Below are 12,873 nucleotides of genomic sequence, written 5' to 3'. Positions count from 1 at the left end.
CAGTCTAGATTTATAATTATACATTTACCTAATATATATTTTACGTAAATATTAATTTAAGATACATTATATGTTTAATTCTTACGTATTGCGTTCGGTAAACGCACAGGCAGACCTTCAACGTATTTTAGATTTTGTTGTGAATAGTAAAAAGTTGAACACTAGCATAAATAAATAAATAAATCTGAATGGATTTGGAAATAACAAAGATGTTTTTTTCAATAAAAAAGAAAAAGGTTTTGGGAGCTCAATTGGAATACTTGCAAAGTGGAATGTACTGTAAACGATCGCATCCTACACATGATATATAAACCAATGTTTATCTTAAGGGTGTCTTGAACCCAAGTCTTGAAAATAGCAGTAGTTGATGACCTTTCTGGACTGGGTCATCTCATCTTGAGGAGCAGTTGTCTATGCGATGCCATCATACACTGTTCCCTTTAACTTTACATAGTGTTTCACATTTCTAATATGAAACAGACTACTTAAAAGTATCGAGGGATAATATCAGTAGCAAAATGACGGTCATTTTGGAGAGCCAGTGGTTAAGTTGTCGCATGCGTACAGATGGTCATTCAGTCAATGAAGCCTGAGAAGTGAGAACCTCTTTTGCCTGGTCAGGGATGAAGAATCAGGTTGGACATAAAATACAACCACACGAGGCATGCCGGACATGTAAATGTGAGCACATTAAAGCACCAAGATAATTTCATCCATTGCCTATGCTTGAGCAGGACTGGACTCTTAATTATGAATTTTCTAGAAAAAATTGCCTGTATCAGACTGCATCTTGGTGGTAGTCACTTTTCGAGTTTGTTCCCATCCATGTATAACCTCTTTCACAGCACAACTATCTTTTAATCACATCTCTAAGCTTTGTGGATTACCAATCGATATCTACAACCACAGAGAGGGATGAAGTCTTTGTGAGTCATTTCTGGCATGAGTTGTTCAAGTCTTTGGGCGTAAAACACCAACTCAACACAGCTTATCATCCCCAAACGTATGGGCAAACAGAGAGGGAAAACCAGTAATTGGAAGCCTATTTGTGATATGTGTGGTTAGAATCTCAGGAAATAGGCGCACTGGGTGACTATGACAGCATAATGGTAAAATACTAATTGCCACACCACCATAGGTAGCAAGTACTTTGTGTTGCCAGATTTTCACAGATAAGTCATGTTTTCAATAACAAAAGATAAGCGAGGGTGGTTGAGACTCTGCCACAATGTAATAGAATCGAACACACACCCCCAATAAACAATAATAGAAGCAACACAAAATAGTAAAGGAAACGAACTAATGAATTAACTCATAAATGACATTAACATGGAATAGATTAATACACAAAAAAGACTTGTATATACTAACAAATCCTAAAGGCTTACACAAAGGTTGCTAGATTAGACATTAGTCAGATTTGGCACTTGGAAATGCGCACAAGACTTCAACTTCCAATTCAAGGACTGCTACTACTTCTTCTTCTTACCCGCCCCAGCCTTGGTCTTTTTGTTAGCAGATTCCTTCTCAGTTTTCTGAGTTGTCTCCTGTTATTAAGTTGTACAAGACAATCAGATAAACATGAAAATATCATATGGCCATATGACGAGTAATTTCAAGAAAGAAAAGCAGATGGCTCACATTCAACTCCTTCCCCAACTTCTGGCCTTAAAACAAACACGTAGATACAGAAAAAGGATGATTCCAGAACAACATCAACAACAGAAAACACAATGATGACACCAACAAGGCCACAGCAAATAATGGCATAACCAGACCAGATTTATTCTACAGCTAAGAGAGTCTATAGGTTAATTCAGGATACAGTCACTCCTAAGAGCTACCGTTTATTCTATAGCTAAGTGAGAAAAGAAAATAGTTTAAAATGAGATGTGATTAAAGATGTGTTTGGTTGAGCTATTGTTTAAGAAAAAAATAATCATGATGACTGTTGATGCAATATGTCTTAGATTTTCGAAGCTAGATTAGGTGTAATTAATGATGTAAGATATTCAAGGTAGGCAGCAGAAAGAAGGGTTTTTTTTTTTAATTTAAATTCTGAAAATTCTTGGGTGTAGTTGGTCAGAAATGGATGATAAATAAAATTGGCGAATTTTCTAAGCATGCAGAAAAAGATGGGTTTCAAAGAAAAATCTCTCTAGAACACATTTTTCTAAAATGAATGCTTTTCACATATGCAGCTCTAGGTCCTACTTCCATGCGAAACATATTTTGTACCTCTGGAAGGCAAACTTCTCAGCAGTGGTAGAAATGATAAAAGAATAAAGAAAAAAGTCAAAGTCGTGGACATTGTTAACACAACTTCAAGCAAAAAGCAACAATATCAACAAAACTTTGAAACTTCACGTGGAGCAAGCAGATGATGACACAGATTAAGAATATGCAATAACACATACATTCATAAATAATTAACTTCCCTAGCTGCTAGAAATTTTCAGAGTACAAAAGGATAGCCCTCAGAAAAAGTACATGAGTTTATGGGCATTGCATGTCAACTACAGCAAATTTATAAAATTAAATGGGACAAATGTTTTTGAATATAGAAAAATTCACAGACAAAGGCTAACAGCAGCAAATTTAATCTAGAAAATCAAGTCAATAGCAAATGGAGACTGCCATGAAACTCCCATCTACAGATTTACTACAAACTCATAATGCAACTGTTCAATCAAGCAAATAACCACCAGAGACTTCTAAAGTCAAGGAAAACTGACAAACCTTTCGTTTAGCAGGCACTGATGAGTTAGCAACTGGTTTAAAGAACGATTCTAACCTGTTCAGAGAATAGAGTGAGAAAGCAGTACTATATCAAGGTAACATTTTAATTTGACTCTACTCATTCCATTGATTCATACCGGCCCTGGGACGATTTATTCTTGGCTGCCTTAATCTTTTCTATCGCCTAAACATATCAAGATACAGATTAGACAACAATGTGATATGGTTTCTCTTTTCTAGCAGTAGGGGAGAGGGGTGGAAACTATGACATAAATGAAATTGGAGACATGCCTTAGTTACTCTGTCACTGTTGAACCCATTTTCATTTACCAAAAAGCTTATCAACCCCTAAAGGAGAAAAAAAAAAAAAGAAAAAGAACATTTAATGAGTCACACACCATCAAATTGTCATTCAGGAAAATGCAAAAACAATCTAAAGATGTATGCCAAAGTCAATCACTTCTTCATCTGGAGGAGACCACTTAAGCTCAAGTTGATCATCATCAGCAAAAACTGATGGTTCCTTAAAGAGCCTTCGAGCCTCTTGATATGGCCAATCATCTGGTATTTGGTATCTGCAAGATCATAGTCATAAAAAGTTAATCAAGGAAAATCTTAAAAAATGTGAAGCATTAGACAGACATGCATGTGGACATAAATTATCATTAACACAAAGATTTATGTGCACAAATCACTATTAAAACAGTGCACACCCTTCTCTCCTCTAATATCATTCTACCAATTCAAGTCAGCAAAATAGGCAACTTCAAGATGTATGCAACTTTAACCTCTGAGAGATAGTGTGGATTAAACTCAATAATCCTCAATAATTTTCAAGGTGATGCATTCACTTTTGCTGCATAATGTTGCAGGCAGTCTATACAGCCAAATATAAGATAACTTATAAACAGGCAAGAAAGCACCCATCTCAGAGATAGACAAAAAGAGCATATAAACTCCAGAATGCTAAATCAATTCCAAGGTTTGCTGAATGATTGTTGTAGGTAAACGATGCGGACGCATAATCATAATTAGCTAGCATCATGCTAGTTCTAATAACAATCTACACTGGTGAAACAGATACCAAGGGAAGTTGATTCTGAAAAAGGAATCCAATTCTGGGTCATGAGGATCCAAGGGAGTAAGTTAATAATGAAGCTAAACAGAAATCTAATAGAATCTGTGCCATAGTAGAGAGGTTTCTTTACTCCAGTTGTATTCCTTATTTAACTTTGTTTATTAAGAATTTCTGGAAAAATTATCTTCATAGTTTTCTCTCAAGTAAAAAGTTGAAACTTAAAACATAAAACATCGTTAGAGCATAAACTACTCAAATTTGACTCCCATGAAAACAGGAAATTAGGTATCTGTCGAAAACAAAACATAATCATGCATCCTCCATTTTTGCATTGATTTAGTCAGAAAACTTTAGCATTTGATAAAACCATGATCCACCTTTCTTTATTAATATTCTCTAGAATGTTCTCAATCGAGCCATGTTGGCGAATCAGTTTCAAAGCAGTCTGTCCCCCAATACCTGAGAAGCAGAATACAACTTACATGAATTTATCTCCATCTCAATGCAGAGGTATAGGCTACATGTGAATGATTATATGCACATAAACAAAACATATATGAACATATACATGCGATGGTAAAGTCACTAGGATACCTACTTAATATTAGCCAGAAGTGTTCTGAATCTTATTGTAGCCCAGTTCAAGTCATTTCCCTCCTGACTGAATCTATTTAACAGTGATTAAAAGATCCATACCCCATCACTCAAATGCTTTCCAGTTAATCCAATTCACTACCAGCTGGACTTATCAATAATGGCACATCAATGCATTATTTTCTCCAGATTCAGGTGAAGATATATGCTTTAAGGTGTAATATTTCTCAAAAGGAAAAAGAAACATGCAGCTCAATAATTAAAAAGCTTTTTAAGCTCAAGTTCTCTGCATTCTCTAGACAAATAAGACTATAACCTACGTTAGGCAAATTGTTGTTTGACTTTGATAATGATAACCAAATAAGTGTAGACTGTTTCCAAAACTATTGCAATATTCTATTTTGTTTCCTATCAATCAAGTATTGTGTCAAGCATTGTTTCAGGAGTGCAGCAGTGGGAGACAAAGACGAAGCGACTCAATCAAGGAGGGAGCATGCACCTAAGTAAAGATGGAACCGAGTACAGTGCATTCAGCTGATAACGCAACTGCCGAAATAATCCAAGCCAAACGGATCAATCCTAAAACAGCGACCTTTTCAATACTAGAAACTAAGGATTGAGATTGTGGAATTGAAAAGGTTGGCCTATGTACAACAGATGCAAAAACAGACAAAGGAGTGTTAAACCACTATACGTCTGCATTCTTTACAGTCTTTGCATTCTTACTTGACTGCACTGATCATAGTGTTGCATCAGAAGTTTCCGCTGCTGTCTAAGTCAAAATATTTTATCTTTTTTGTTGTGACTCAACAGAAAACTTCAAGGTCACTCACCGATAAAGACAAAGTTCCCAGCAGTGAGCTAAGTACAAATGTTTAGAAAGAAAATTTTTGGAAGATCTATTCACACCCCCAAACACTTTCCCGCCAATTGGGAAGAAAAAGTATTACCTCGAATGCTGTCACAGTAATCACAACCAGAGAGAATGCAAAGGTCTATAAATTGATCCATTGTTAGGTTCAGTTCCTCCAAAACCTGTAACTTTCACTAAATTAGACACAGCACACTTAGAATCGATAAAAATAACTACTTAGTACCTTTGAGACTTCAAATTCCATCACTGGGATTTTTTTCGAACTAGGATCCATTAAATGGCGCAGAAATCTTGGAGCTCCGAAAGTGAGGGAGTCCATGTCCTCAGAAGCCACGGCATAAACCTATATGCAAATCAACTTCAAAGTTATTTCTAAATCATATTGTAGCGAGAGGATTTAATACATAAGCACATGAATTGAGTTGAATCCCTTTCTTCATAGAGTTTTAAGTCATTAACCTACAAATGCTCTGATTTGGACATAATAATCTCTCTATAACAAAGAAAACCCTGCATATTTTTTGTACATGAATACATAAATTTCCATACACCTTGCCTAAAAAAGGTTCTTTGGATAATATCATGGAACAATAATTAGTTTCCGACAATTGTGATGACAATGTGTCTTATAAGATTAATGACAACAAATCTACCTACCTTGCCAGCTTTGCAAAGTTCGGCACACTGCGCTTCTGCTTCAGAAGGAGCCTAAGCAAGTTCACAAGCAAAGATTATTACAGAGGATCAAATTACTCTCCTCCAGGAGAAAGGCCTACTGAAATTTCCCAAGCCAGAATACAGTGGTCGAAATATGAAGAATGCAAAGCTGAAAAATCTTGGGAAAGATTAAAGAACGTTTTTATTGCTTCACCTCAATCACTGGGACTCCCATAAGTTTAAGAAGCTTTTTGCAGTCTTCGTTGTGTTGTTTTGTAACCTGTGTAACTAAAATGTAAATTTCACTATTTGCTAAAGAAAATGTAACTTCCCAGTCTCAATTATTGATGCAATTAAAAAAGAAGGAATACCAAAGATTCTAAATGTATTAAAACCCTAAAAATATAATTATCAAATTGTCCAACTCTTTAGTGAAGGAGAACATATTTCATAAACTAAAACCCAAAGTTCATGCAAAGCTGAATTCTTTAATTCTAAGTAACTTCAAAGAGTACATAGTCGCCACCATCTACCAGACGAAGATTCGGATACCTTTTTCCTATATTAGAGCTGATTACTCCATATAGCAATAAACAGTACTATAAGGTTTAACACATCCGAAAGTTCAGCTTAACTTTTTCATCATGCCTTCTTAAAACTATTTATCATAGGATTGAAAATTGGTCCATGACCTTATCAGGAAGACAGGAACCAAAACGGTTGATTGAATAGTTATTCACAAACTTCTAGTTGAACTTCTTCTCGGTTCTTGTATCCATTATTGTGCGCATATATACAAGGCACTTACTCAGAGTTGTATTTACCACAGTATGTATTACATAGAAGAGCCAGTATATTAAGGTTTATTGTCATAGAACCAAAGAGATCGCATATTTGACAGGTAACTGGAGATAAAAGCATTTACACGCTTACCTTCACTGTTCTTTTACTGAATTTTTCAATATCCTCCTTGTTCCCAGTCTGTAATCACAACAAAAGCATTATGCTATAAGGATTTTCTGTATAAGAGGGAAACAATGAGAAGAAGGGTCGTAAAAGTTAATCAGAGGAGCAAATGGACCAGTTAAATTTAGAAGGATGCAAGATAAAGTATTTTCTGAAGGGGTCAAAAGCAAAAGAATCAACCTCTAAAGCATCACTTAGGTCCTCAGTAGCATCAGCTCTTTTTGAGTATCTGCATCACCAGGTTAAAAACGTAACCAGTAATCAACCACCCAAGATGAATAATTGAAAATAGGCCAAACAATGAGCAGAAATTGAACATTGAATACCGTTTTGCAAGTTCCTGTTTCTTCAGATCAGGAGGCTTTCCATCAAAGACATAGCTAAAGTAACAAAGCCAACTCCCTTAGGAAAAGCACAAAGGTTTTTAAACATGGTATAAGTACCAGAAAGTGGGAAGAAAGCAAACGAATTACACTGGTTTAATTCCAGCTTCCAAAAGTCTGATTGTCCTTGTGAACATCCCTTGCAAATGGCTGAAGAAAGACCAGGCATGTTAAAACGTAGCAAATATAAAAAAATGACATACATGAGAACAAAGATTGGGATAGTAAATTTACAAGGATATAAACTAATCAAACCACTATTTCTTTCGAAATGTACTATCGCAACTAATTATGAACACATGAATGCCTGTATCAGTTATTGTATGTATGTGTTATACATTAGAAGAAAAAATATATTTTCAAACAGTTTCTGCATTCACTTCTATGGTTATAAAGATGTTAGCCAGAAACTTTTTTCCTGGCATACTTTTGGGACAAAAGTGTGATTTGATCCAAATGTATTGGAAAAATTAGAAAAGCTACTAACAGAAAATTTAATTAGTTTGCTGCAAAGGTAACAAAATAGATGAAGAACCCTTAAAAAAATGTGTCGAAAGTGCCAGCTTTATTACATAGTTCAGAGATGGTCCTCAATGCCAAATTAGGACAAGCTTGTATATTTCAATTAATTAAAGCTTTAGATACTTTCGTATGTTAACTATGATTTGTCACCAAAAAAAAAAGGAAAAGAAAAGACAGCTTGCAAGTAGAGGTTAAACACCTAGTCACTTCACCAGCTTCGTTGGTGAGCATCTCAGTGCCACTTCTTCCAACAACAATCTGCAAATTATCAGTCACCACAAAACCATCTAAGCATTCAGTTGTATGCATAGTAGATATTTTCTTCAATTCCATTCATTGTAGCCACCTGATATCCGAATCGACACCTATATAACCAGCATAAGCATGTTTTTTCTAACAAAAAATCCACTTAACACCGAATAACATGTAATCAAACTACAGAGCAGATGCCTCTAAGAAATCACAACAAAAATTAGCCACTTCACAAATTAAACATAATCAACGGACTGAGAAAACATTCTAACTGATTCCTAATATCATTTCTCCACATACACATATTGCGCCTACGGTTCACAAAATCGGATACGCACACTCAGAAGCGATAACACACAGAAAGTGCAGTATACGAACAAGGAATTGGTAAATGCTCATGCTGGCATCAATGGCAATCTTGCGTCCAAAATAGCTCTCGAATTTCTGCTCTTTCATCGATTTCGGCGCATTGTCCGCCAATAACTTCGTTAAACCCTAGAAAATCCGCAGCATACAGTAAATGAAGTTTGCTGGAGGAGATAAACTACAAACATATCTCCAGGATTTACCAGCGGAATCGAATTAACGGAGAAAAGATGGATACCTTTATTCCCATTTGATTTTGCAGAAACGGAAGAAATCGCTTTGAAGTTGTGCTTACTGTGAGAAATAAGTGGAAGAAGGGAGGTAGGGTTTGATCCTTTCCCGCCTCTTTTAGAGTGCCTTTATGCAGAGGGACATTAGCAAGCATGTCATAATTTTGTATTATATTTTTCATAAATATTAAGGAAAAAATTGATTTTCCGACAAAAGTGTAAATGCACAAATGTGTTTTTTCTTCACTTTATTTTTAAAAAATGTAACTACAAATACTTTCAAATTCATGTATAAAATCACAGGGTATGCTATAATTTCTTTAGAAAAATCCCACTCATTTAGAGAATATATATATATAACATTTTATGTAGTTTTATACTATTAAATTTAATGTATTGTATTACATGTCAATTGGGATAATAAGTTTGTAAAAATAAATAAATAAATAATAATATATTTTCTCAAATTAAAGTGTGAGTGAACAATAATTTATCGAGTAAAATACACTCTGTCCCCTGAATTATATTTAATATAACACTTATCCCTAGTTTAATTGGCCAAACTTCATAATTATAAATTGAAACACATTTTATTTTTTGCGAAATTTGGGAAATTATATGCATGTTTTTAAAAGGATATATTTTCATACAATTATTTTATTTTTTATATTTTCTTTTTAAAGAATAAAAAATAACTCTTGGAGAAATGATGAATTGAAAAAATAAAATCAACGCCACTTGAAATTTTTATTAAAATAGAAAAAGAAAAGGAAAAAAATAAATTCAGCCTCCCGCCCATTCTACATATTTATTTAAGCTAATAGTGTTCCTCCCCTCCACTCCCGCAGCAATTCCAATAACCAATTGAATTTTGCCCTAATGATTCTCTCGAAAGCCCCTTTCATGGAGACCCGCGACTGCCAGGTTTGCAATTCCATGGACCCTATAACCCTTCACAATATCCCTCACCGAGGTGCATTTGCCTTGCTTTGTACAGCCTGCGTGCTCCGCCACAATCCCGGCAGTTTCTGCCCTCTCTGCTTTGATGTCTACGACGATACCGCCAACAACAAGCGCCCCGCCGCTCACTCCCATATCGTGTGCCTCCGTTGCCCCGCAGTGGTCCACGCCGCTTGTCTCCCTTCCACGCGGTCATTTCCGAGTTTCCGATACCTCTGTCCGCAGTGCTCCTTTCCCTCTTCCCCTTTCTTCAATTTCGGGCGTTCTAATGCTGGCAGCACGACTGTTTTTACTCGGGATTTGGCCAAACAATTGCTATGTGCTGCCAAGATCGCTTCTGTGGCTATGCACCAGGCGGCAGCTGTTGCGAGAACTGTCGCCGAGCAGAAAGTCAGAGAAGCCTTGCTGGCAAGGCAAAGAGCCAAGGAAGCTATTGAGAGGGTCGCCCATTTGATGGCCGATCAACAGAGAGAGGATGAGTCCGATGTGGATGACGGATCATCTGGTGAATAAGTGTATAAATTTGCTTTTAGGAGGACAAAAGGAATTGGAGATAGTTCCGGACATTGGACTTTGAATTCTTCAAGATAAGAATTTTAAGCCCATTGAGCGTATTTGATAACAAAAGATTATCACCGTCTCTTGATACACTCTAAGTTCGGCTCCAATTGTTACTTTGTTTTTCTCTTGTGAGCATTGTTTCTTATTTCTCTGTGAAGGGCACTTTTACCTGTCACTTGGGTTTTCTCTGAGTCAGGAGTGAAGTCATTGATTTCTTTTGGTTAATGGTTATCATTCTTGTACTTGCTTCCTAGATGGTTGGGTCAAGATTGATATCATGAGCTGTAGATACATGTTCCTCGGCATCTTATATTGCAGTAAACTGAAGATATAACGACTTACGGTTGCTATTCTTTGAACTGGTTGTCTTTACACATGTGTAGCAGACAGAGGGAAAGATTTGCATTATAAGCTGAAGAGTTTCTAGCTCTGACTAATTTCACTCAAAGGCCTGCTTTGAGAGGCTGTGTAATGGGCTTACAAATTTGATAATCCTTCTAGAAAATCCATAGACGGCTGTGTACTCAAAGGAATTAAAAGATGATGTCAGTGCACTCACAAATTAGCAATGTTTCAAAAAATTTGGGTGGCAGAAGAAAGGTTACCAATTTGCAATTCTGCACCAGTGAGCTGCACTACCATTTATTAATCCAAGGGGACTTTTACGTCAGCCCAGTATGGCTCTAAAGTGTAGAGTGCTTGTTCTTGTTATTCCTGCTTACACTGCTTGCCTAGGTGCAGCTTCTTACAGTGCTGAAGGAAAAGATTGGGGATGAAGAAGTTCATACTGTCACAGAACTTTGGCTAACAAGAAGCAATAGTAGGAGAAGTTTGATTTTGAATGGCTTTTACTAGACTTGGAATTTATGGATTCTTTATTGATCAATGTGTGGCACTGTGGGTGTTATATTCTCAGGAAGTGGATTGCCCATGTAGTGTGTTTCAGTTAAGTGCTCCCTCCCGATAAATCAGAAGCTCCATTTCCTGGTCTGCATAAGTGCATCTAAGTAAGATTGCTTATGTTCCTTGGCAAGGTGTGCTTGTTTTATCTGATGATGATTTCTGAAGAAGGAAAGAAGAAGTTGCTGGCTCTTCTGTAGAGAGGATGGTCGACATATCAAATCATTTTTGCTCAGATTTTCATCAAGTAAAGGCAATATGATCAATTTTCTGATGATGTGTATCTGTGATGGCTGAATGGAGAACTTTACTGTTGTGAAGATGTAGTAGGACCTTGAGTTCAAAAGACATAAAACTCTTTCTTCAATTCTAAGTTATATTTTTCAATGTCCTGTCATAGAATTTGTTTCACTTATTTTTATAATAGTCAGTTCAAGGTTATGTACTTTGCTACAAGTTTTCAGTGTCTATGGTTTGTGCCTGTGCCAGGAAAAAGGCTTTGTGCATGCTCTGTGTTGGTTTTCCAATATGCAGTGATGTTTGATGTGCCAATGAACACTCTATCTGGAAGCCTGATATTTAGCTAACTAGGGAGGATGAAGTTCCTCCTCCCTGGGAATCATGTCCTTGTATGCTGTTTGCCTAGCATTAGAAAATCATAATTCTTGTCGAACAGAAAACAATTTTTAAATACATACAGTGCAAGTCCAGTGACCCAAGCCTTGCAATTCTTGTGAATAATGCTTTGCCTTTTGTCTCACTGTGTTGATAAGGACTGATTCTTTAAAAGCATGCGCTCTTAAGGCGTTGCTGAGGGAAACGACTGAAGTAGTAAAAGAGAACCGAGAAGAGAAAAAGACATGCTAAAAAGCATATGTTAAGAGCCAACCCTTTTTTCATTTTACTCGCTTGTGTTTACATGTGCTGTAGGGAATCTTGGAGGAACTTCATCAAATTGGGGTGAAACTGAGGGCAGTCCTTGGTTGATAAAAATGACAGCAATAAGGATTATAGCTTCAGAATTTCAGAAAATGGCATTCATTACTGCTAAAGTATGTCTTTGATGATTGCGAAAAAAATTTATGCCTATACAGTATAATCCTTGGCAATGAAGGAAAAAAAATACTCTTGAGGTATGACAAGTCATTGACTATGTTGTAGTGGTAAATGGAACAACGTGAGGAGAAAGTCAAGTTTCACTGATTCACATAGTTTTTTACTTCTTTTCCTTTTGTAGCCAGTAAGTGGATAATGATATTTGCATTTTATTTTTGGGTTTCTGCATAACTAGGAAAATTCTGAAAAGTCAGACCTAATTTCCCCAGAAGAATGTTCAAGAATTTCCACATGCTCCTGAACTGGGCGAGGTAAATTTAACATATACTTCCTGGAACATATCTTTGGTTTTGATCATTCAAGGGTCGACCTTTTCTGTCATGCAATTAATCTATGCTGATGTCATAAAGTTACCATATTATCATTAACATATTTGTTGCCTCACAACATGAAAGAATGTCAAACTTTTGAATGTTTTGGTAATAATCTTTAACCTTTTTCTTGTATAGGTATTCAACATTGTTCAAGATCTCTCTGGCTGGACTCCAAGAAAATGTCTCTAATAGTCTTTGTTCCAATTTTCATTCGCCAGTCTTCCTCATGCGTATGAGACTGTGCAAAAGGATCTATACACATGATATGGAACAAGGATTGTTTGACATCTCAGTCTCAGAGTCCCATGGCAGCATTTTATAAATGATACATTTTCAGAATCACAAGTTCACTTCAAATGGT

At 36.2% G+C, this 12,873-nt stretch overlaps 2 protein-coding genes across 2 annotated transcripts; one reads left to right on the top strand and one right to left on the bottom strand.

Moving 5' to 3' along the window:
- Window positions 1–1,303: 1,303 nt before the first annotated feature.
- LOC105169015 (flap endonuclease 1) lies at window positions 1,304–8,826 on the bottom strand. Its single transcript, XM_011089273.3, has 17 exons — window positions 8,670–8,826; window positions 8,444–8,560; window positions 8,013–8,071; window positions 7,382–7,441; window positions 7,235–7,288; window positions 7,089–7,137; window positions 6,876–6,923; window positions 6,157–6,222; window positions 5,943–5,993; window positions 5,509–5,628; window positions 5,362–5,446; window positions 4,195–4,276; window positions 3,200–3,314; window positions 3,031–3,087; window positions 2,877–2,923; window positions 2,740–2,794; window positions 1,304–1,547 (listed from the first exon to the last, which is right to left on the bottom strand). The coding sequence occupies exons 1-17, from the start codon at window positions 8,814–8,816 to the stop codon at window positions 1,473–1,475; spliced, it is 1,287 nt and encodes a 428-aa protein (XP_011087575.2). The 5' UTR covers window positions 8,817–8,826; the 3' UTR covers window positions 1,304–1,472.
- Window positions 8,827–9,484: 658 nt separating this feature from the next.
- Window positions 9,485–11,527, top strand: LOC105169411 (uncharacterized). The gene has a single exon (XM_088883208.1). It carries the CDS (start codon window positions 9,541–9,543, stop codon window positions 10,132–10,134), a length of 594 nt encoding a protein of 197 aa, XP_088739334.1. The 5' UTR covers window positions 9,485–9,540; the 3' UTR covers window positions 10,135–11,527.
- Window positions 11,528–12,873: the final 1,346 nt, after the last annotated feature.

This window comes from Sesamum indicum, linkage group LG8, assembly GCF_026168435.1.
Source record: "Sesamum indicum cultivar Baizhima isolate 11 linkage group LG8, ASM2616843v1, whole genome shotgun sequence".
NCBI lineage: Eukaryota > Viridiplantae > Streptophyta > Magnoliopsida > Lamiales > Pedaliaceae > Sesamum > Sesamum indicum.
The sequence above is the reverse complement of the archived record's forward strand: the minus strand, read 5'-3'. Positions and strand labels throughout refer to the sequence as shown.

Bases quoted from the DNA above. Each gene is read 5' to 3' on its own strand.
- LOC105169411 (XM_088883208.1), top strand. From the start codon at position 9,541: ATGATTCTCTCGAAAGCCCCTTTCATGGAGACCCGCGACTGCCAGGTT.
- LOC105169015 (XM_011089273.3), bottom strand. From the start codon at position 8,816: ATGCTTGCTAATGTCCCTCTGCATAAAGGCACTCTAAAAGAGGCGGGA. The intron at 8,072-8,443 runs GTTCGTATACTG...GATAATTTGCAG, and splicing joins TGAGCATTTACCAATTCCTT to ATTGTTGTTGGAAGAAGTGG. The intron at 5,629-5,942 runs GTAGGTAGATTT...ATTTGCATATAG, and splicing joins AACTTTGCAAAGCTGGCAAG to GTTTATGCCGTGGCTTCTGA.